The sequence below is a fragment of the Pleurodeles waltl genome, chromosome 6 (assembly GCF_031143425.1).
Source record: "Pleurodeles waltl isolate 20211129_DDA chromosome 6, aPleWal1.hap1.20221129, whole genome shotgun sequence".
Taxonomy (NCBI): Eukaryota; Metazoa; Chordata; class Amphibia; order Caudata; family Salamandridae; genus Pleurodeles; species Pleurodeles waltl.
The window spans coordinates 1,718,953,320-1,718,974,378 of NC_090445.1; the positions used below are offsets into that span (position 1 = coordinate 1,718,953,320).

A 21,059-nucleotide genomic window follows, 5' to 3' on the forward strand; every position below is an offset into this window, starting at 1 on the left:
AGCTCTGCAGCACCCTCTCTCTTTAATGACCAGGAACGGACCCGCCTGCCCCTAGTGGTATGAGCTCTGCAGCGCCCCCTCTCTTTAATGACCAGGAATGGACCCGCCTGCCCCTAGTGGTACGAGCTGTGCAGCGCTCTCTCTCCTTAATGACCAGGAACAGACCTGCCTGCCCCTAGAGGTACAGGCTCTGCAGCGCCTGCCTGCCCCTAGAGGTACGAGCTCTGCAGCGCCCTCTCTCTTTAATGACCAGGAACGGACCCGCCTGCCCCTAGTGGTATGAGCTCTGCAGCGCCCTCTCTCTTTAATGACCAGGAACAGAGCCGCCTGCCCCTAGTGGTACAAGCTCTGCAGCGCCCTCTCTCTTTAATGAGGAGAAATGACCTGCCTGTCCCTAGAGGTACGAGCTATGCAGCGCCCTCTCTCTTTAATGACCAGGAATGACCTGCCTGTCTCTAGTGGTGCAAGCTTTGCAGCGCCCTCTCTCTTTAATGACCAGGAACGTACCTGCCTGGCCCTAGTGGTACAAGCTCTGCAGTGCCCTCTCTCTTTAATGACCAGGAACGGACCCGCCTGCCCCTAGTGGTACGAGCTCTGCACCGCCATATCTCTTTAATGACAAGGAACGGACCCGCCTGCCCCTAGAGGTACGAGCTCTGCAGCGCCCTCTCTCTCTTTAATGACCAGGAACGGACCCGCCTGCCCCAAGTGGTACAAGCTCTGCAGTGCCATCTCTATTTAATGATCAGAAACGACCTGCCTGCCCCTAGAGGTACGAGGTCTGCAGCGCCATCTCTCTTTAATGACCAGGAACGGACCTGCCTGCCCTTAGAGGTACGAGCTCTGCAGCGCCCTCTCTCTTTAATGACCAGAAACAATCTGCCTGCCCCTAGAGGTACGAGCTCTGCAGCCCCTCTCTCATTAATGACCAGGAATGACCTGCCTGTCCCCAGTGGTAACAGCTCTGTAGCGCCCTCTCTCTTTAATAATCAGACACGACCTGCCTGTCCCTAGAGGTTGGAACTTTGCAGCACCCTCTCTCTTTAATGACTAGGAACGACCTGCCTGGCCCCAGTGGTACGAGCTCTGCACCTCCCTCTCTCTTTAATGACCAGGAACAGACCTCTCTGTCCCTAGTGGTACGACCTCTGCAGCGCCCTCTCTCTGTAATGATCAGAAACGACCTGTCTGTCCCTAGTGGTTCGAGCTCTGCAGAGCCCTCTCCCTTTAATGACCAGGAACAACCTGCCTGGCCCTAGTGGTACGAGCTCTGCACCTCCCTCTCTTTTTAATGACCAGGAACAGACCTCCCTGTCCCTAGTGGTACGACCTCTGCAGCGCCCTCTCTCTTTAATGATCAGAAATGATCTGCCTGTCCCTAGTGGTTCGAGCTCGGCAGCGCCCTCTCTCTATAATGACCAGGAACGGACCCGCCTGCCCCTAGTGGTACGAGATGTGCAGCGCTCTCTCTCTTTAATGACCAGGGACAGTCCTGCCTGCCGCTAGAGGTACGAGCTCTGCAGCGCCCTCTCTCTTTAATGACCAGGAACGGACCCGCTTGCCCCTAGTGGTATGAGCTCTGCAGCGCCCTCTCTCTTTAATGTCCAGTAACGGAGCCGCCTGCCCCTAGTGGTACGAGCTCTGCAGTTCCCTCCCTCTTTAATGACCAGGACTGACCTGCCTGTCCCCAGTGGTACGAGCTCTGCAGCGCTCTCTCTCTTTAATGACCAGGAAAGGACGTGCCTGGCCCTAGTGGTACAAGCTCTGCAGCGCCCTCTCTCTTTAATGACCAGGAACAGACCCGCCTGTCCCTAGTGGTACAAGCTCTGCAGCGCCCTCTCTCCTTAATGACCAGGAACGGACCCGCCTGCCCCTAGTGGTACGAGCTCTGCACCGCCATCTCTCTTTAATGACAAGGAACGGACCTGCCTGCCCCTAGAGGTACGAGCTCTGCAGCGCCCTCTCTCTTTAATGACCAGGAACGGACCCGCCTGCCCCTAGTGGTACGAGCTCTGCAATGCCCTCTCTCTTTAATGATCAGAAATGACCTGCCTGCCCCTAGAGGTACGAGGTCTGTAGCTCCATCTCTCTTTAATGAACAGGAACGGACCTGCCTGCCCCTAGAGGTACGAGCTCTGCAGCGCCCTCTCTCTTTAATGACCAGGAACAACCTGCCTACCCCTAGAGGTACGAGCTCTGCAGCGCCCTCTCTCTTTAATGACCAGGAATGACCTGCATGTCCCAAGTGGTACCATCTCTGCAGCGCCCTCTCTCTTTAATGATCAGAAACAACGTTATTGTCCCTAGAGGTAGGAGCTTTGCAGCGCCCTCTCTCTTTAATGACTAGGAACGACCTGCCTGGCTCTAGTGGTACGAGCTCTGCACCGCCCTCTCTCTTTAATGACCAGGAACAGACCTCCTTGTCCCTAGTGGTACGACCTCTGCAGCGCCCTCTCTCTTTAATGATCAGAAACGACCTGCCTGTCCCTAGTGGTACGAGCTCTGCAGAGCCCTCTCTCTTTAATGACCAGGAACAACCTGCCTGGCCCTAGTGGTACGAGATGTGCAGCGCTCTCTCTCTTTAATGACCAGGGACAGACCTGCCTGCCCCTAGTGGTACGAGCTCTGCACCGCCATCTCTCTTTAATGACAAGGAACGGACCCGCCTGCCCCTAGAGGTACGAGCTCTGCAGCGCCCTCTCTCTTTAATGACCAGGAACGGACCCGCCTGCCCCTAGTGGTACGAGCTCTGCAGTGCCCTCTCTCTTTAATGATCAGAAATGACCTGCCTGCCCCTAGAGGTACGAGGTCTGCAGCGCCATCTCTCTTTAATGAACAGGAACGGACCTGCCTGCCCCTAGAGGTACGAGCTCTTCAGCGCCCTCTCTCTTTAATGACCAGGAACAACCTGCCTGCCCCTAGAGGTACGAGCTCTGCAGCGCCCTCTCTCTTTAATGACCAGGAATGACCTGCATGTCCCCAGTGGTACCATCTCTGCAGCGCCCTCTCTCTTTAATGATCAGAAACAACGTTATTGTCCCTAGAGGTAGGAGCTTTGCAGCGCCCTCTCTCTTTAATGACTAGGAATGACCTCCCTGGCTCTAGTGGTACGAGCTCTGCACCTCCCTCTCTCTTTAATGACCAGGAACAGACCTCCCTGTCCCTAGTGGTACGACCTCTGCAGCGCCCTCTCTCTTTAATGATCAGAAACGACCTGCCGTCCCTACTGGTACGAGCTCTGCAGAGCCCTCTCTCTTTAATGACCAGGAACGACCTGCCTGGCCCTAGTGGTACGAGCTCTGCACCTCCCTCTCTTTTTAATGACAAGGAACAGACCTCCCTGTCCCTTGTGGTACGACCTCTGCAGCGCCCTCTCTCTTTAATGATCAGAAATGACCTGCCTGTCCTTAGTGGTATGAGCTCTACAGCGCCCTCTCTCTTTAATGACCATGAACGGACCCGCCTGCACCTAGTGGTACGAGCTCTGCAGCGCCCTCTCTCTTTAATGACCAGGAACGGACCCGCCTGTCCCAACTAGTGTGAGCTCTGCAGCGCCCTCTCTCTTTAATGACCAGGAAAGACCTGCCTGTCCCTAGAGGTACGAGCTCTGCAGCACCCTCTCTCTTTAATGACCAGGAACGACTTGTCTGTCCCTAGCGGTAGGAGCTCTGCAGCGCCCTCTCTCTTTAATGATCAGAAACAAACCTGCCTGTCCCTAGAGATAGGAGCTCTGCAGCGCCCTTACTCTTTATTTACCAGGAACAAATCTGCCTGTCCCTAGTGGAAAGAGCTCTGCAGCGCCCTCTCTCTTTAATCATCAGAAACAAACCTGCCTGTCCCTAGAGGTACGAGCTCTTTAGCGCCCTTACTCTTTAGTGACCAGGAACGGACCCGCCTGCCCCTAGAGGTACGAGCTCTGCAGCGCCCTCTCTCTTTAATGATCAGAAACAACGTTATTGTCCCTAGAGGTAGGAGCTTTGCAGCGCCCTCTCTCTTTAATGACTAGGAACGACCTGCCTGGCCCTAGTGGTACGAGCTCTGCACCTCCCTCTCTCTTTAATGGCGAGGAACAGACCTGCCTGTCCCTAGTGGTACGAGCTCTGCAGCGCCCTGTCTTTTAATGACCAGAAACGTACCCGCCTGCCCCTAGAGCTACGAGCTCTGCAGCGCCCTCTCTCTTTAATGACCAGAAACGGACCCGCCTGCCCCTAGAGGTAGGAGCTCTGCAGCACCCTCTCTCTTTAATGACTAGGAACAACCTGCCTGGCCCTAGTGGTACGAGCTCTGCACCTCCCTCTCTCTTTAATGACCAGGAACAGACCTCCCTGTCCCTAGTGGTACGACCTCTGCAGCGCCCTCTCTCTTTAATGATCAGAAACGACCTGCCTGTCCCTAGTGGTACGAGCTCTGCAGAGCCCTCTGTCTTTAATGACCATGAACGACCTGCCTGACCCTAGTGGTACGAGCTCTGCACCTCCCTCTCTTTTTAATGACCAGGAACAGACCTCCCTGTCCCTAGTGGTACGACCTCTGCAGCGCCCTCTCTCTTTAATGATCAGAAACGACCTGCATGTCCTTAGTGGTATGAGCTCTACAGCGCCCTCTCTCTTTAATGACCATGAACGGACCCGCCTGCACCTAGTGCTACGAGCTCTGCAGCACCCTCTCTCTTTAATGACCAGGAACGGACCCGCCTGTCCCAACTAGTGTGAGCTCTGTAGCGCCCTCTCTCTTTAATGACCAGGAAAGACCTGCCTGTCCCTAGAGGTCAGGCTCTGCAGCATCCTCTCTCTTTAATGACCAGGACATCTTGTCTGTCCCTAGCGGTAGGAGCTCTGCAGCACCCTCTCTCTTTAATGATCAGAAACAAACCTGCCTGTCCCTAGAGATAGGAGCTCTGCAGTGCCCTTACTCTTTAATTACCAGGAACAAATCTGCCTGTCCCTAGTGGAATGAGCTCTGCAGCGCCCTCTCTCTTTAATCATCAGAAACAAACCTACCTGTCCATAGAGGTACGAGCTCTGCAGCGCCCTTACTCTTTAATGACCAGGAACGGACCCGCCTGCCCCTAGAGGTACGAGCTCTGCAGCGCCCTCTCTCTTTAATGATCAGAAACAAACCTGTCTGTCCCTAGAGGTACGAGCTCTGCAGCGCCCTTTCTCTTTAATTACCAGGAACGGACCCGCCTGGCCCTAGTGGTACGAGCTCTGCAGCGCCCTCTCTCTTCAATGACCAGAATAGACCCTCCTGTCCCTAGTGGTACGAGCTCTGCAGCGCCCTCTCTCTTTAATGACCAGGAAGGGACCCGCCTGTCCCTAGTGGTACAAGCTCTGAAGCACACTCTCTCTTTAATGACCAGAAACAGACCCGCCTGCCCCTAGAGGTACGAGCTCTGCAGCGCCCTCTCTCTTTAATGACCAGGAACGACCTGCCTGTCCCTAGCGGTACAAGGTCTTCAGTGCCCTCTCTCTTTAATGATCAGAAACAGACATGCCTGCCCCTAGAGGTACGAGCTCTGCAGCGCCCTCTCTATTTAATGACCAGAAACGGACCCGCCTGCCCCTAGAGGTAGGAGCTCTGCAGCGCCCTCCCTCTTTAATGACCAGGAACAGACCTGCCTGCCCCTAGAGGTACGAGCTCTGCAGAACCCTCTCTCTTTAATTACCAGGAACGGACTCGCCTGCCCCTACTGATATGAGCTCTGCAGCGCCCTCTCTCTTTAATGACCATGAACGGACCCGTCTGCCCCTAGTTGTACGAGCTCTGCAGCGTCCTCTCTTTTTAATGACCAGGAACAGACCTGCCTGCCCCTAGTGGTATGAGCTCTGAAGCGCCCTCTCTCTTTAATGACCAGGAACGGACCGGCCTGCCCCTAGTGGTATGAGCTCTGCAGCGCCCTCTCTCTTTAATGACCAGGAACGGACCTGCCTGCCCCTAGTGGTACGAGCTCTGCAGCGCTCTCTCTCTTTAACGATCAGAAACGACTTGCCTGTCCTTAGAGGTACGAGCTCTGCAGCGCCCTCTCTCTTTAATGACCAGGAATGACCTGCCTGTCCCTAGCGGCACAAACTTTGCAGCGCCCTCTCTCTTTAATGACCAGGACTGACCTGCCTGTCCCCAGTGGTATGAGTTCTACAGCACTCTCTCTCTTTAATGACCAGGAACAGAGCTGCCTGGCCCTAGTGGTACAAGCTCTGCAGCGCCCTCTCTCTTTAATGACCAGGAACGTACCCGCCTGTCCCTAGTGGTAGAAGCTATGCAGTGCCCTCTCTTTTTAATGACCAGGAACGGACCCGCCTGCCCCTAGTGGTACGAGCTCTGCACCACCATCTCTCTTTAATGACAAGGAACGGACCTGCCTGCCCATAGAGGTACGAGCTCTGCAGTGCCCTTCTTCTTTAATAACCAGGAACTGACCGACCTGCCCCTAGTGGTACAAGCTCTGCAGTGCCCTCTCTCTTTAATGATCAGAAACGGCCTGCCTGCCCCTAGAGGTACGAGGTCTGCAGCGCCATCTCTCTTTAATGACCAGGAACGGACCTGCCTGCCCCTAGAGGTACGAGCTCTGCAGTGCCCTCTCTTTTCAATGACCAGGAACGACCTGCCTGCCCCTAGAGGTATGAACTCTGCAGCGCCCTCTCTCTTTAATGACCAGGAATGACCTGCCTGTCCCCAGTGGTACGAGCTCTGCAGAGCCCTCTCTCTTTAATGACCAGGAACGACCTGCCTGCCCCTAGTGATACAAGCTCTGCAGCGCCCTCTCTTTAATGACCAGGAACGGACCCGCCTGTCCCAACTGGTTTGAGCTCTGCAGCGCCCTATCTCTTTAATGACCAGGAAAGACCTCCCTGTCCCTAGAGGTACGAGCTGTGCAGCGCCCTCTCTCTTTAATGACCAGGGACGACCTGCCTGTCCCTAGCAGTAGGAGCTCTGCAGCGCCCTCTCTCTTTAATGACCAGGAAGGGACCCGCCTGTCCCTAGTGGTACGAGCTCTGCAGCGCCCTCTCTCTTTAATGACCAGAAACAGACCCGCCTGCCCCTAGAGCGACGAGCTCTGCAGCGCCCTCTCTCTTTAATGACCTGGAACGACCTGCCTGTCCCTAGCGGTACAAGGTCTGTAGTGCCCTCTCTCTTTAATGATCAGAAACAGACCTGCCTGTCCCTAGCGGTACGAGCTCTGCAGCGCCCTCTCTCTTTAATGACCATGAACGACCTGCCTGGCCCTAGCGGTACGAGCTCTGCAGCGCCCTCTCTCTTTAATGACCAGGAATGGACCTGTCTGTCCCTAGCGGAACGAGCTCTGCAGGGCCCTCTCACTTTAATGACCAGAAACGGACCCACCTGCCCCTAGAGGTAGGAGCTCTGCAGCACCCTCTCTCTTTAATGACCAGAAACGGACCCGCCTGCCCCTAGAGGTAGGAGCTCTGCAGCGCCCTCTCTCTTTAATGACCAGGAAGGGACCCGCCTGTCCCTAGAGGTTACGAGCTCTGCAGCGCCCTCCCTCTTTATTGACCAGGAACAGACCTGCCTGCCCCTAGAGGTACGAGCTCTGCAGCACCCTCTCTCTTTAATGACCTGGAACGGACTCGCCTGCCCCTAGTGGTATGAGCTCTGCAGCGCCCTCTCTCTTTAATGATCAGGAACGGACCCGTCTGCCCCTAGTAGTACGAGCTCTGCAGCGTCCTCTCTCTTTAATGACCAGGAACAGACCTGCCTGCCCCTAGTGGTATGAGTTCTGCAGCGCCCTCTCTCAATAATGACCAGGAACGGAAAGGCCTGCCCCTAGTGGTATGAGCTCTGCAGCGCCCTCTCTATTTAATGACCAGGAACGGACCCGCCTGCCGCTAGTGGTACGAGCTCTGCAGCGCTCTCTTTAACGATCAGAAACGACTTGCCTGTCCCTAGAGGTACGAGCTCTGCAGCGCCCTCTCTATTTAATGACCAGGAACGGACCCGCCGGCCCCTAGTGGTACGAGCTCTGCAGCGCTCTCTCTCTTTAACGATCAGAAACGACTTGCCTGTCCCTAGAGGTACGAGCTCTGCAGCGCCCTCTCTCTTTAATGACCAGGAATGACCTGCCTGTCCCTAGTGGAACAAGCTTTGCAGCGCCCTCTCTCTTTTATGACCAGGACTGACCTTCCTGTCCACAGTGGTATGAGATCTGCAGCGCTCTCTCTCTTTAATGACCAGGAACGGAGCTGCCTGGCCCTAGTGGTACAAGCTCTGCAGCTCCCTCTCTTTTTAATGACCAGGAACGGACCCACCTGTCCCTAGTGGTACAAGCTCTGCAGAGCCCTCTCTCTTTAATGACCAGGAACTGACCCACCTGCCCCTAGTGGTACGAGCTCTGCAGTGCCCTCTCTCTTTAATGATCAGAAACTACCTGTCTGCCCCTAGAGGTACGAGGTCTGCAGCGCCATCTCTCTTTAATGACCAGGAACGGACCTGCCTGCCTCTAGAGGTATGAGCTCTGCAGCGCCCTCTCTCTTTAATGACCAGGAATGACCTGCTTGTCCCCAGTGGTACCAGCTCTGCAGCGCCCTCTCTCTTTAATGACCAGGAATGACCTGCCTGTCCCCAGTGGTACCAGCTCTGCAGCGCCCTCTCTCTTTAATGACCAGGAACGGACCTGCCTGGCCCTAGTGGTACAAGCTCTGCAGCACCCTCTCTCTTTAATGACCAGGAACGACCTGCCTGCCCCTAGAGGTATGAGCTCTGCAGAGCCCTCTCTCTTTAATGACCAGGAATGACCTGCCTGTCCCCAGTGGTACCAGCTCTTCAGCGCCCTCTCTTTTTAATGATCAGAAACGACCTGCCTGTCCCTAGCGGTAGGAGCTCTGCAGCGCCCTCTATCTTTAATGACTAGGAACGACCTGCCTGGCCCTAGTGGTATGAGCTCTGCACCTCTCTCTCTCTTGAATGACCAGGAACAGACCTCCCTGTCCCTAGTGGTACGAGATCTGCAGAGCCCTCTCTCTTTAATGACCAGGAACGACCTGCCTGCCCGTAGTGGTACAAGCTCTGCAGCGCCCTCTCTCTTTAATGACCAGGAACGGACCCGCCTGTCCCAACTGGTTTGTGCTCTGCAGCGCCCTCTCTCTTTAATGACCAGGAAAGACCTCCCTGTCCCTAGAGGTACGAGCTCTGCAGCGCCCTCTCTCTTTAATGACCAGGAACGACCTGCCTGTCCCTAGCGGTAGGAGCTCTGCAGCGCCCTCTCTCTTTAATGATCAGAAACAACCCTTCCTGTCCCTAGAGGTAGGAGGTCTGCAACACCCTTACTCTTTAATTACCAGGAACAGATCTGCCTGTCCCTAGTGGAACGAGCTCTGCAGCGCCCTCTCTCTTTAATGATCAGAAACAAACCTGCCTGTCCTAGAGGTACGAGCTCTGCAGCGCCCTCTCTCTTTAATGACCAGGAACGGACCTGCCTGCCCCTAGTGGTACGAGCTCTGCAGCACCCTCTCTCTTTAATGACCAGGAACGGATCTTCCTGTCCCTAGTGGTATGAGCTCTGCAGCGCCCTCTCTCTTTAATGATCAGGAACGGACCTGCCTGCACCTAGTGGTACTATCTCTGCAGCACACTCTCTCTTTAATGAACAGGAAGGGACCTGCCTGTCCCTAGTGGTATGAGCTCTGCAGCGCCCTCTCTCTTTAATGACCAGAAACAGACACACATGTCCCTAGTGGTACAAACTGAACTCCCTGTCCCTAGAGGTACGAGCTCTGCAGCGCCCTCTCTCTTTAATGGCCAGGACCGGACCCGCCTGCCCCTAGTGGTATGAGCTATGCAGCGCCCTCTCTCTTTAATAGCCAGGAACAGACACGCCTGCCCCTAGTGGTACGAGCTCTGCAGTGCCCTCTCTCTTGAATGACCATGAACGGACCCGCCTGCCCCTAGTGGTACGAGCTCTGCAGCGCCCTTTCTCTTTAATGACCATGAACGGACCTGCCTGCTTCTAGTGGTACGAGCTCTGCAGTGCCCTCTCTCTTTAATGACCAGGAATGACCTGCCTCCCCCTAGCGGTACGAGTTCTGCAGCACCCTCTCTCTTTAATGGCCAGGAACGGACCCGCCTGCACCTAGTGGTACGAGCTCTGCAGCGCCCTCTCTCTTTAATGACCATGAACGGACCCGCCTGCCCCTAATGGTACGAGCTCTGCAGCGCCCTCTCTCCTTAATGACCAGGAAAGGACCCGTCTGCCCCTAGTGGTACGAGCTCTGCAGCGCCCTCTCTCTTTAATGACCATGAACGGACCCGCCTGCCCCTAGTGGTACGAGCTCTGCAGCGCCCTCTCTCTTTAATGACCATGAACGGACCCACCTGCCCCTAGTGGTATGAGCTCTGCAGCACCCTCTCTCCTTAATGACCAGGAACGGACCCGCCTGCCCCTAGTGGTACGAGCTCTGCAGCGATCTCTCTCTAATAATGACCAGGAACAGACTTGCCTGCCCCTAGTAATACGAGCTCTGCGGCGCCCTCTCTCTTTAATTACCAGGAACAGATCTGCCTGTCCCTAGTGGAACGAGCTGTGCAGCGCCCTCTCTCTTTAATGATCAGAAACAAACCTGCCTGTCCCTAGACGTACGAGCTCTGCAGCGCCCTTACTCTTTAATGACCAGGACCGGACCCGTCTGCCCCTAGAGGTACGAGCTCTGCAGTGCCCTCTCTCTTTAATGATCAGAAACAAACCTGCCTGTCCCTGGAGGTACGAGCTCTGCAGCGCCCTTACTATTTCATTACCAGGAACAGATCTGCCTGTCCCTAGTTGAACGAGCTCTGCAGCGTCCTCTCTATTTAATGACCAGGAACGGACCTGCCTGCCCCCAGTGGTACGAGCTCTGCAGCACCCTCTCTCTTTAATGACCAGGAACGGACCTGCCTGTCCCTAGTGGTACTAGCTCTGCAGCACCCTCTCTCTTTATTGAACAGGAACGGACCTGCCTGTCAATAGAGGTACGAGCTCTGCAGCGCCCTCTCTCTTGAATGACCAGGAATGGACCTGCCTGTCCCTACTGGTACGAGCTCTGCAGCGCTCTCTCTCTTTAATGACCAGGAACGGATCTGCCTGCCCCTAGTGGTACGAGCTCTGCAGCGCCCTCTCTCTTTAATGACCATGAACGGACCCGCTTGCCCCTAGTGGTACAAGCTCTGCAGCGCCCTCTCTCTTTAATGACCAGGAATGACCTGCCTGGCCCTTGCAGTACGAGCACTGCAGCGCCCTCTCTCTTTAATGGCCAGGAACGGACCCTCCTGCCCCTAGTGGTACGAGCTCTGCAGCACCTGATCTCTTTAATGACCATGAACGGACCCGCCTGCCCCTAGTGGTACGAGCTCTGCAGTGCCCTCTCTCCTTAATGACCAGGAACGGACCCGCCTGCCCCTAGTGGTACGAGCTCTGCAGCGCCCTCTCTCTTTAATGATCATGGGTGGACCCGCCTGCCCCTAGAGGTACGAGCTCTGCAGCGCCCTCTCTCTATAATGACCATGAACGGACCCGCCTGCCCCTATTGGTACGAGCTCTACAGAGCCCTTTCTCCTTAATGACCAGGAACGGACCCGCCTGCCCCTAGTGGTACGAGCTCTGCAGCGACCTCTCTCTAATAATGACCAGGAACAGACCTGCCTGCCCCTAGCTTAGGCTGAACTAGGAGACATGCAAAGCTCATGCAATACCACTTATAGGGCCAGATGTATCAAGGAGGCCTTTTGTGAGTTGGAAATAGCGATTTTTAAGAAATCGCTATTTCTGATTCACAAAATGCAATATATCACATTTGTGAATCGGTAATAGCAATTTCTTAAAATTCGCAAATGCTATTACCAAATCCCAAATTGCGATACCGGCCCTATTCGCACCAATGGGCCTCTAGGCCCATATCTGCAAATTTTTTGCATTTCCAAAATTGCGATTTCTTAACCAGAAATCGCAGTTTTGGAAATGCAAAACCTCAGGGTGGTGGGGGCCTCAGGCCCCCTCTGCTGCACCCCAAAATATTTTTTTGCAACATGTAAGGTGCACACATGCCAAAAGGGCATGTGTGCTTTACGTGTAAATTGAAAAAATGCATTTTAAATGCATTTTTTTAATTTGCACATGGTTACCATCAAGTTCAACTTAGTGGTAAATAGCGATTCCTAAATGCTCAATTCACTTTTAGGAATTGCTTCTTACATGTGCTTAGAAATCGCAAATAAGGAATCCTGATTTGCGATTTCTTATTTAGAGAGTCGCAATTTGCGACTCGCTAAACAGGGTCGCAATTTTAAGGAATCGCTATTTTAGCGATTCCTTAAAATTGCGTTCACAATGTCTTTCATACATTCTGAAATGGCTTTTTGCATTCGCAAATGGGCGTTCGCACCGTTTGCGAATGCAAAAAGCTTTCATACATCTGGCCCATAGTTACACAGTACTTATGCACAAGTAAAGACAATACTCAGTGTTACCAAAAATAAAGGTATTTATTTGGGTGACACAGTACCACAAATATCTTAGAGACAATACTCCTGGAGGTAATTATTATACACAATATATACACTAGACACCAAAATAAGGTAAGTAATTAGACATAGGATAGTGCAAACAATAGGAAATGCTCTAGAATGCAATGGGAGAAAATATGTCTAGGGTCAACACAAACCTTATACTAAGAAAGTAGAATGCGAATCACGAATTCCACCCTAGAAAGTTTAGTGTGTGCAGAATTGCTGGGAGAGTAAGAATACAGTAAAGGTAAGTAAATTACCCATCCCCAGAGCCCAGCAAAGCAGGAGTAAAGTACTGCAAGTGTCCTTAGGACACACTACACCTTGTGATTGGGATTAATGCAAGAACCAACCAAGTCTGCAAACAACAAACAGTGGATTTCTGGACCTGAATACCTGCAAAAGAAGGAGACCAAGTCCAGAAGTCGATAAAAGTTCCAGGAAGGACAGGAGCCCATGCCAACCTAGAAGAGGGTGAACAAGAATAGTCCCCGGTTGGACGAAGACTACAGAAATGCACCAAAGGAAGATGGCTGTGGGTTCCTGCATGATGCAATGGAAGTCCCACGAAGAGATGTTGGATGCAGGTGAGTTTCCGAGCTGGATTCGTCCAACAAGCCTTGGTTCAAGCAAAGTCACGTTTTGCGTCAAAGTGGCGCTGGCTGGACCCAGGAAGCACCTAGGGGCCTCAACTCGGACTGAGGAGGCAGAAGAGGCTCCCAACACTGGAGGGAACCTACAGATGACCATGAAGCACCCACGAAAGTCCCAAGACACGAGGACAAAGAAGGTGCAAATTGCGGATGGTACAGCATTACAAAAGAAGTTCATGCCGCCAGAGGTCAACTCAGCGAGTTGAGAGTCACAGGATAGAGTGCTGGGCCAGGCTGTGCACAAAGGATTCTTGCAAATAGTGCACAGAGGCCCCAGGAGGTGAATATGACGCGGTACACAGTGGTACTGTCGCTAACAGGGAAGGCAAGCTCTTACCTCGTCCAGATTTGGATAGCAGGACCTTAGGACAGTCTGTGTCAAAGGGGTCCACCACTTGTGTTCCAAGAAGCATGCTCGTCGCCAGAAGAGGAGTCCAGGAGTTACCGGTCGTCGACTTAGAAGGTGCCTGCTTGAGCAGGGGAGTGACTCCGTCACCCAACAGGAGATTTCTTTTGTCCTTCTGGTGCAGGATGAAAAGAGGGAGTCCCCAAAGTGTGATCACCATGGAAACTGTTGCAGTTGCTGGGTGGAGCTGAAGTTGCTGAGGAAAAGTAGCCCTTCTGGATATTTTGTTGCTGTTACAGCGGTCCCCTGGAGCAGTCTGTGGTCGATCCGAGGTCAGAGGATGTAGTAGTTGTTGTAGTGGAATCCTGCTGTAAAACTTACAAGTAGAATCTGGAGAGAAACCCACAGGAGAGACCCTAAGTGGCCCTGAGAGGAGGATTGGCTACCTTATCAGGTATGGACCTATCATGAGGGGTCTCTGACGTCACCTGCTGGCACTGGCCACTCAGAGGCCTTTAGGGTGCCCCCACCCCTTGCAAAGCAAGATGGCTGAAGTCTGGGACACACTGGAGGAGCTCTGGGCACCACCCCTGGGGTGGTGATGGACAGGGGAGTGGTCACTCCCCTTTCCTGTGTTCAGTTTCACGCAAGAGCAGGGACTGGGGGTCCCTGAAATGGTGTAGATGGCTTATGTGCCCTTCAAAGCATTTCCAGAGGATGGGGGAGGCTACCCCTCCCCAGCCTGTAACACCTATTTCCTTAGGGAGAGGGTGTAACACCCTGCTCCCAAAGGAAATGCTTTGTTCTGCCTTCCTGGGACCGAGTTGCTCTGACCCCAGGAGGGCGAAACCCTGTCTGTGAGGTGGCAGCAGCTGTAGCTGCAGTGCAAGCCTCAGAGAGCTGGTTTGGCAGTACGGGGGGTCCATGGTGGAGCCCCAGGATGCATGGAATTCGCTCCACAATGCTAGATTTGGAATGGGGGGACAATTCCATAATCTTAGACACCTCACATGGCCATATTCGGGGTTACCATTGTGAAGCTACATATAGGTATTGACCTATATGTAGTGCATGTGTATAATTGCGTCCCTGCACTCACAAAGTCTGGGGAAATTGTCCCTGGACTGCATAGAGGCAACCTTGCTAGTGCAAGGGAGCCCTCAGACTTAGTAACATTGCACCTAGCCTTCAGTAAATGAAGGTTAGACATATAGGTGACATAACTTACTTAAGTGCAGTGAAAATAGCTGTGAAATGATATGTGCACTATTTCACGAAGGCTGCAGTGGCAGTCTTGTGAAAGGGTTTGTCTGAGCTCCTTATGGGTGGCAAAAGAAATGCTGCAGCCCATAAGGATCTCCTGGAACCCCAATCCCTGGGTACCTAGGTACCATATACTAGGGACTTATAAGGGGGATCCAGTGTGCCAACTGGAATTGGTAAATGAAGTCACTAGCCAATAGTGACAAATTTAAAAGCAGAGAGAGCATAAGCAGTGAGGTTCTGATTAGCATAGCCTCAGTGACACAGTTAAGCGCTACTGACAACACACACATTAGGCCAAAACCTATGAGCACTGGGGCCCTCACCAACAGGATCCCAGTGAGGCAGGCAAAACACACTGACACACACTCACAAACAGGGTAAAAGTGGGGGTAACCATGCTAGAAAGAAGACACTTTCTCACACATACTGCTGGTGGTGCTTCCTTAAGCTGGCACCGTTACAGCTGAACATCTATGCTCCCTGGTTTTACCATGGTGACATACTGCTGGTGGTGCTCCCTTAAGATAACACAGCTCCATCAGCTCCCTGCTGTTACCACGGTGACATACTGCTGGTGGTGCTCCCTTAAGCTGGCACCTCTCCATTTGGACATCTATTTTCCCTGATGTTACCACAGTGACTTACTGCTGGTGGTGCTCCCTTAAGCTGGCAGATCTCCAGCTGGACATCTATACTCCCTGTTGTTACCTGGATGATATGCAGCTGTTGGTGCCCCCTTCAGCTGCCTCTGCTGCAGCTTGCAGGCTGTGCTCTCAGCTGCCTTCTTCACTGACTGCTGCTGAGCAGCACCTACCTGGTGCATATGATCTCTCCAACTGGACACAGGCCTTTGCCCCATGCCACTAGTGCCCCTTATTACTTCACTTCTACTTGTAAGCTCTGTATCTCCCATCTTCATGCCCTTCACTCTGCTTGGTGGCTTTGCTCATTTCACCTCATATTGAGGCTGTTGCCACCAGGTCTGTGCTTCTGTGTACTGGTGGCTTTCCCTTCACAAAGTGCTTTTTACCTTAATATTTGATGGATATAAATTGCTAAATGTGTATTTCTTTTGTTTATTAGCATCAGAAACTATAGTAGCTACAACAGCAGATACAACAGCAGCCACAACAGCTGCCACCGCAGTGGAAACAACAGCTGCCACCACAGCAGAAAATACAGCAGCAACAACAGCAGCAACTACAGCAGCTACAACAGCAGCAACAACAGCAGCAACTACAGCAGCCACAACAGCTGCCACAACAGCTGCCACCACAGCAGAAACAACACCTGAAACAACAGCAGCCACAACAGCTGCCACCACAGCAGAAACAACACCTGTAACAACAGCAGACACAATAGTAGCCACCACAACAGCAACTACAGCAGCAACAACAGCAGGCACAACAGTAGCCACAACAGCAGCAACAACAGCAGCAACAACAGCGGCCACAATAGCTGCTGCAACAGCTGCCACCACAGCAGAAACAACACCTGAAACAACAGTAGCAACGACAGCAGCCACAACAGCAGAAACAACACATGCAACAACAGCAGCCACAACAGTAGCCACAACCGCATCCACAACTGCAGACACAACAGTAGACACAACAGCAGCTACAACAGCAGCAACTACAGCAGCCACAACAGGTGCCACCACAGCAGAAACAACACTTGCAACAACAGCAGACACAACAGTAGCCACCACAGCAGCAACTAATACAGCAGCAACTACAGCAGCAACAACAGCAGCCACAACAGCTGTCAACACAGCAGAAACAACACCTGAAACAACAGCAGCTACAACAGCTGCCACTACAGCTGAAACAACACCTGCAATAACTGCAGAAATAACAGTAGCCACAACAGCAGAAACAACAGCAGCAACTACAGCAGCTACAACAGCAGATACAACAGCAGCCACAACAGCTGCCACCACGGTGGCAACAACAGCTGCCCCCACAGCAGAAACAACACCTGCAACAACAGCTGCAACTACAGCAGCAACAACAACAGCAACTACAGCAGCAACAACAGCAGCAACAACAGCAGTTACAACAGCAGCAACAACAGCAGCAACTACAGCAGCCACAACAGCTGCCACAACATCTGCCACAACAGGAGAAACAACACCTGAAACAACAGCAGCCACAACAGCTGCCACCACAGCAGAAACAACACCCGCAACAACAGCAGACACAACAGTAGCCACCACAGCAGCAACTACTACAGCAGCAACTACAGCAGCCACAACAGCAGCCACAACAGCTGTCAACACAGCAGAAACAACACCTGAAACAACAGCAGCTACAACAGCTGCCAATACAGCTGAAACAACACCTGCAATAACTGCAGAAATAACAGTAGCCACAACAGCAGAAACAACAGCAGCAACTACAGCAGCTACAACAGCAGACACAACAGCAGCCACAACAGCTGCCACCACGGTGGCAACAACAGCTCCCCCCACAGCAGAAACAACACCTGCAACAACAGCAGCCACAACAGCTGTCACCACAGCAGAAACAACACCTGCAACAACAGCAGACATAGCAGCAACAACAGCAGCAACTACAACAGCCACAACAGCTGCAACAACAGCAGCAACAACAGCAGCAACAACAGCAGCAACTACAGCAGCTACAACAGCAGCTACAACACCTGCAACAACAGCAGCAACTACAGCAGCCACAACGGAAGCCACAATAGCTGCCACCACAGCAGAAACAACACCTGCAACAACAGCAGACACAACAGTAGCAGCAACAGCTGCAACAACAGAAGCCACAACAGCTGTCACCACAGCAGAAACAACACCTGAACCAACAGCATCCACAACAGCTGCCACCACAGCTGAAACAACATCTGCAACAACAGCAGACATAACAGCAGCAACAACAATAGCAACTACAGCAGCCACAACAGCTGCAACAACAGCAGCAACAACAGCAGCAACAACACCAGCAACTACAGCAGCTACAACAGCAGCTACAACAGCAGCAACAACAGCAGCAACTACAGCAGCCACAACAGAAGCCACAACAGCTGCCACCACAGCAGAAACAACACCTGAAACAACAGCAGCCACAACAGCTGCCACCACAGCAGAAACAACACCTGTAACAACAGCAGACACAATAGTAGCCACCACAGCAGCAACTACAGCAGCAACAACAGCAGGCACAACAGTAGCCACAACAGCAGCAACAACAGCAGCAACAACAGCGGCCACAATAGCTGCTGCAACAGCTGCCACCACAGCAGAAACAACACCTGAAACAACAGTAGCAACGACAGCAGCCACAACAGCAGAAACAACACCTGCAACAACAGCAGCCACAACAGTAGCCACAACCGCATCCACAACTGCAGACACAACAGTAGACACAACAGCAGCTACAACAGCAGCAACTACAGCAGCCACAACAGGTGCCACCACAGCAGAAACAACACTTGCAACAACAGCAGACACAACAGTAGCCACCACAGCAGCAACTAATACAGCAGCAACTACAGCAGCAACAACAGCAGCCACAACAGCTGTCAACACAGCAGAAACAACACCTGAAACAACAGCAGCTACAACAGCTGCCACTACAGCTGAAACAACACCTGCAATAACTGCAGAAATAACAGTAGCCACAACAGCAGAAACAACAGCAGCAACTACAGCAGCTACAACAGCAGATACAACAGCAGCCACAACAGCTGCCACCACGGTGGCAACAACAGCTGCCCCCACAGCAGAAACAACACCTGCAACAACAGCTGCAACTACAGCAGCAACAACAACAGCAACTACAGCAGCAACAACAGCAGCAACAACAGCAGTTACAACAGCAGCAACAACAGCAGCAACTACAGCAGCCACAACAGCTGCCACAACATCTGCCACAACAGGAGAAACAACACCTGAAACAACAGCAGCCACAACAGCTGCCACCACAGCAGAAACAACACCCGCAACAACAGCAGACACAACAGTAGCCACCACAGCAGCAACTACTACAGCAGCAACTACAGCAGCCACAACAGCAGCCACAACAGCTGTCAACACAGCAGAAACAACACCTGAAACAACAGCAGCTACAACAGCTGCCAATACAGCTGAAACAACACCTGCAATAACTGCAGAAATAACAGTAGCCACAACAGCAGAAACAACAGCAGCAACTACAGCAGCTACAACAGCAGATACAACAGCAGCCACAACAGCTGCCACCACGGTGGCAACAACAGCTCCCCCCACAGCAGAAACAACACCTGCAACAACAGCAGCCACAACAGCTGTCACCACAGCAGAAACAACACCTGCAACAACAGCAGACATAGCAGCAACAACAGCAGCAACTACAACAGCCACAACAGCTGCAACAACAGCAGCAACAACAGCAGCAACAACAGCAGCAACTACAGCAGCTACAACAGCAGCTACAACACCTGCAACAACAGCAGCAACTACAGCAGCCACAACGGAAGCCACAATAGCTGCCACCACAGCAGAAACAACACCTGAAACAACAGCAGACACAACAGTAGCAGCAACAGCTGCAACAACAGAAGCCACAACAGCTGTCACCACAGCAGAAACAACACCTGAACCAACAGCATCCACAACAGCTGCCACCACAGCTGAAACAACATCTGCAACAACAGCAGACATAACAGCAGCAACAACAATAGCAACTACAGCAGCCACAACAGCTGCAACAACAGCAGCAACAACAGCAGCAACAACACCAGCAACTACAGCAGCTACAACAGCAGCTACAACAGCAGCAACAACAGCAGCAACTACAGCAGCCACAACAGAAGCCACAATAGTGGCCACCACAGCAGAAACAACACCTGCAACAACAGCAGACACAACAGTAGCCGCAACAGCAGCAACTACAGCAGCAACTACAGCAGCAACAACAGCAGCAACTACAGCAGCCACAACAGCTGCTGCAACAGCTGCCACCACAGCAGAAACAACACCTGAAACAACAGTAGCCACAACAGCATCCACAACTGCAGACACAACAGTAGACACAACAGCAGCTACAACAGAAGCAACTACAGCAGCCACAACAGCTGCCACCACAGCAGAAACAATACCTGCAACAACAGCAGCCACAACAGCTGCCACCACATCAGAAACAACACCAGCAACAACAGCAGCCACAACAGCTGCCACCACAGCTGAAACAACACCTGCAACAACAGCAGACACAACAGTAGCAGCAACAGCTGCAACAACAGAAGCCACAACAGCTGTCACCACAGCAGAAACAACACCTGAACCAACAGCATCCACAACAGCTGCCACCACAGCTGAAACAACATCTGCAACAACAGCAGACATAACAGCAGCAACAACAATAGCAACTACAGCAGCCACAACAGCTGCAACAACAGCAGCAACAACAGCAGCAACAACACCAGCAACTACAGCAGCTACAACAGCAGCTACAACAGCAGCAACAACAGCAGCAACTACAGCAGCCACAACAGAAGCCACAATAGTGGCCACCACAGCAGAAACAACACCTGCAACAACAGCAGACACAACAGTAGCCGCAACAGCAGCAACTACAGCAGCAACTACAGCAGCAACTACAGCAGCCACAACAGCTGCTGCAACAGCTGCCACCACAGCAGAAACAACACCTGAAACAACAGTAGCCACAACAGCATCCACAACTGCAGACACAACAGTAGACACAACAGCAGCTACAACAGAAGCAACTACAGCAGCCACAACAGCTGCCACCACAGCAGAAACAATACCTGCAACAACAGCAGCCACAACAGCTGCCACCACATCAGAAACAACACCAGCAACAACAGCAGCCACAACAGCTGCCACCACAGCTGAAACAACACCTGCAACAACAGCAGACATAACAGTAGCCACAACAACAGAAACAACACCTGCAACAACAGGAGACACAACAGTAGCCACCACAGCAGCAACTAATACAGCAGCAACTACAGCAGCAACAACAGTAGCCACAACAGCTGTCAACACAGCAGAAACAACATCTGAAACAACAGCAGCCACAACAGCTGCCACCACAGCTGAAACAACAACTGCAATAACTGCAGAAATAACAGTAGCCACTACAGCAGCAACAACAGCAGCTACTACAGCAGCTACAACAGCAGATACAACAGCAGCCACAACAGCTGCCACCACAGCAGAAACAACATCTGCAACAACAGCTGCAAATACAGCAGCAACTACAGCAGCAACAACAGCAGATACAACAGCAGCAACAACAGCAGCAACTACAGCAGCCACAACAGCAGAAACAACA

The 21,059-nt window shown here is 52.5% G+C and overlaps 1 protein-coding gene across 1 annotated transcript in view; it reads right to left on the reverse strand.

Annotated features, from left to right (window-relative positions):
• LOC138301838 (platelet binding protein GspB-like) overlaps window positions 1–21,059 on the reverse strand; it is a 147,025-nt gene that overhangs the window by 105,951 nt on the left and 20,015 nt on the right. The window contains exons 16-24 of the mRNA XM_069242334.1: window positions 19,954–20,085; window positions 19,198–19,401; window positions 18,829–19,068; window positions 18,322–18,555; window positions 17,419–17,622; window positions 17,050–17,289; window positions 16,543–16,776; window positions 16,048–16,251; window positions 15,788–15,966 (exon numbers count right to left, since the gene is read on the reverse strand). Coding sequence (XP_069098435.1) covers window positions 15,788–15,966; window positions 16,048–16,251; window positions 16,543–16,776; window positions 17,050–17,289; window positions 17,419–17,622; window positions 18,322–18,555; window positions 18,829–19,068; window positions 19,198–19,401; window positions 19,954–20,085 — 1,871 coding nt within the window. The remainder of the gene's footprint in view (window positions 1–15,787; window positions 15,967–16,047; window positions 16,252–16,542; window positions 16,777–17,049; window positions 17,290–17,418; window positions 17,623–18,321; window positions 18,556–18,828; window positions 19,069–19,197; window positions 19,402–19,953; window positions 20,086–21,059) is intronic.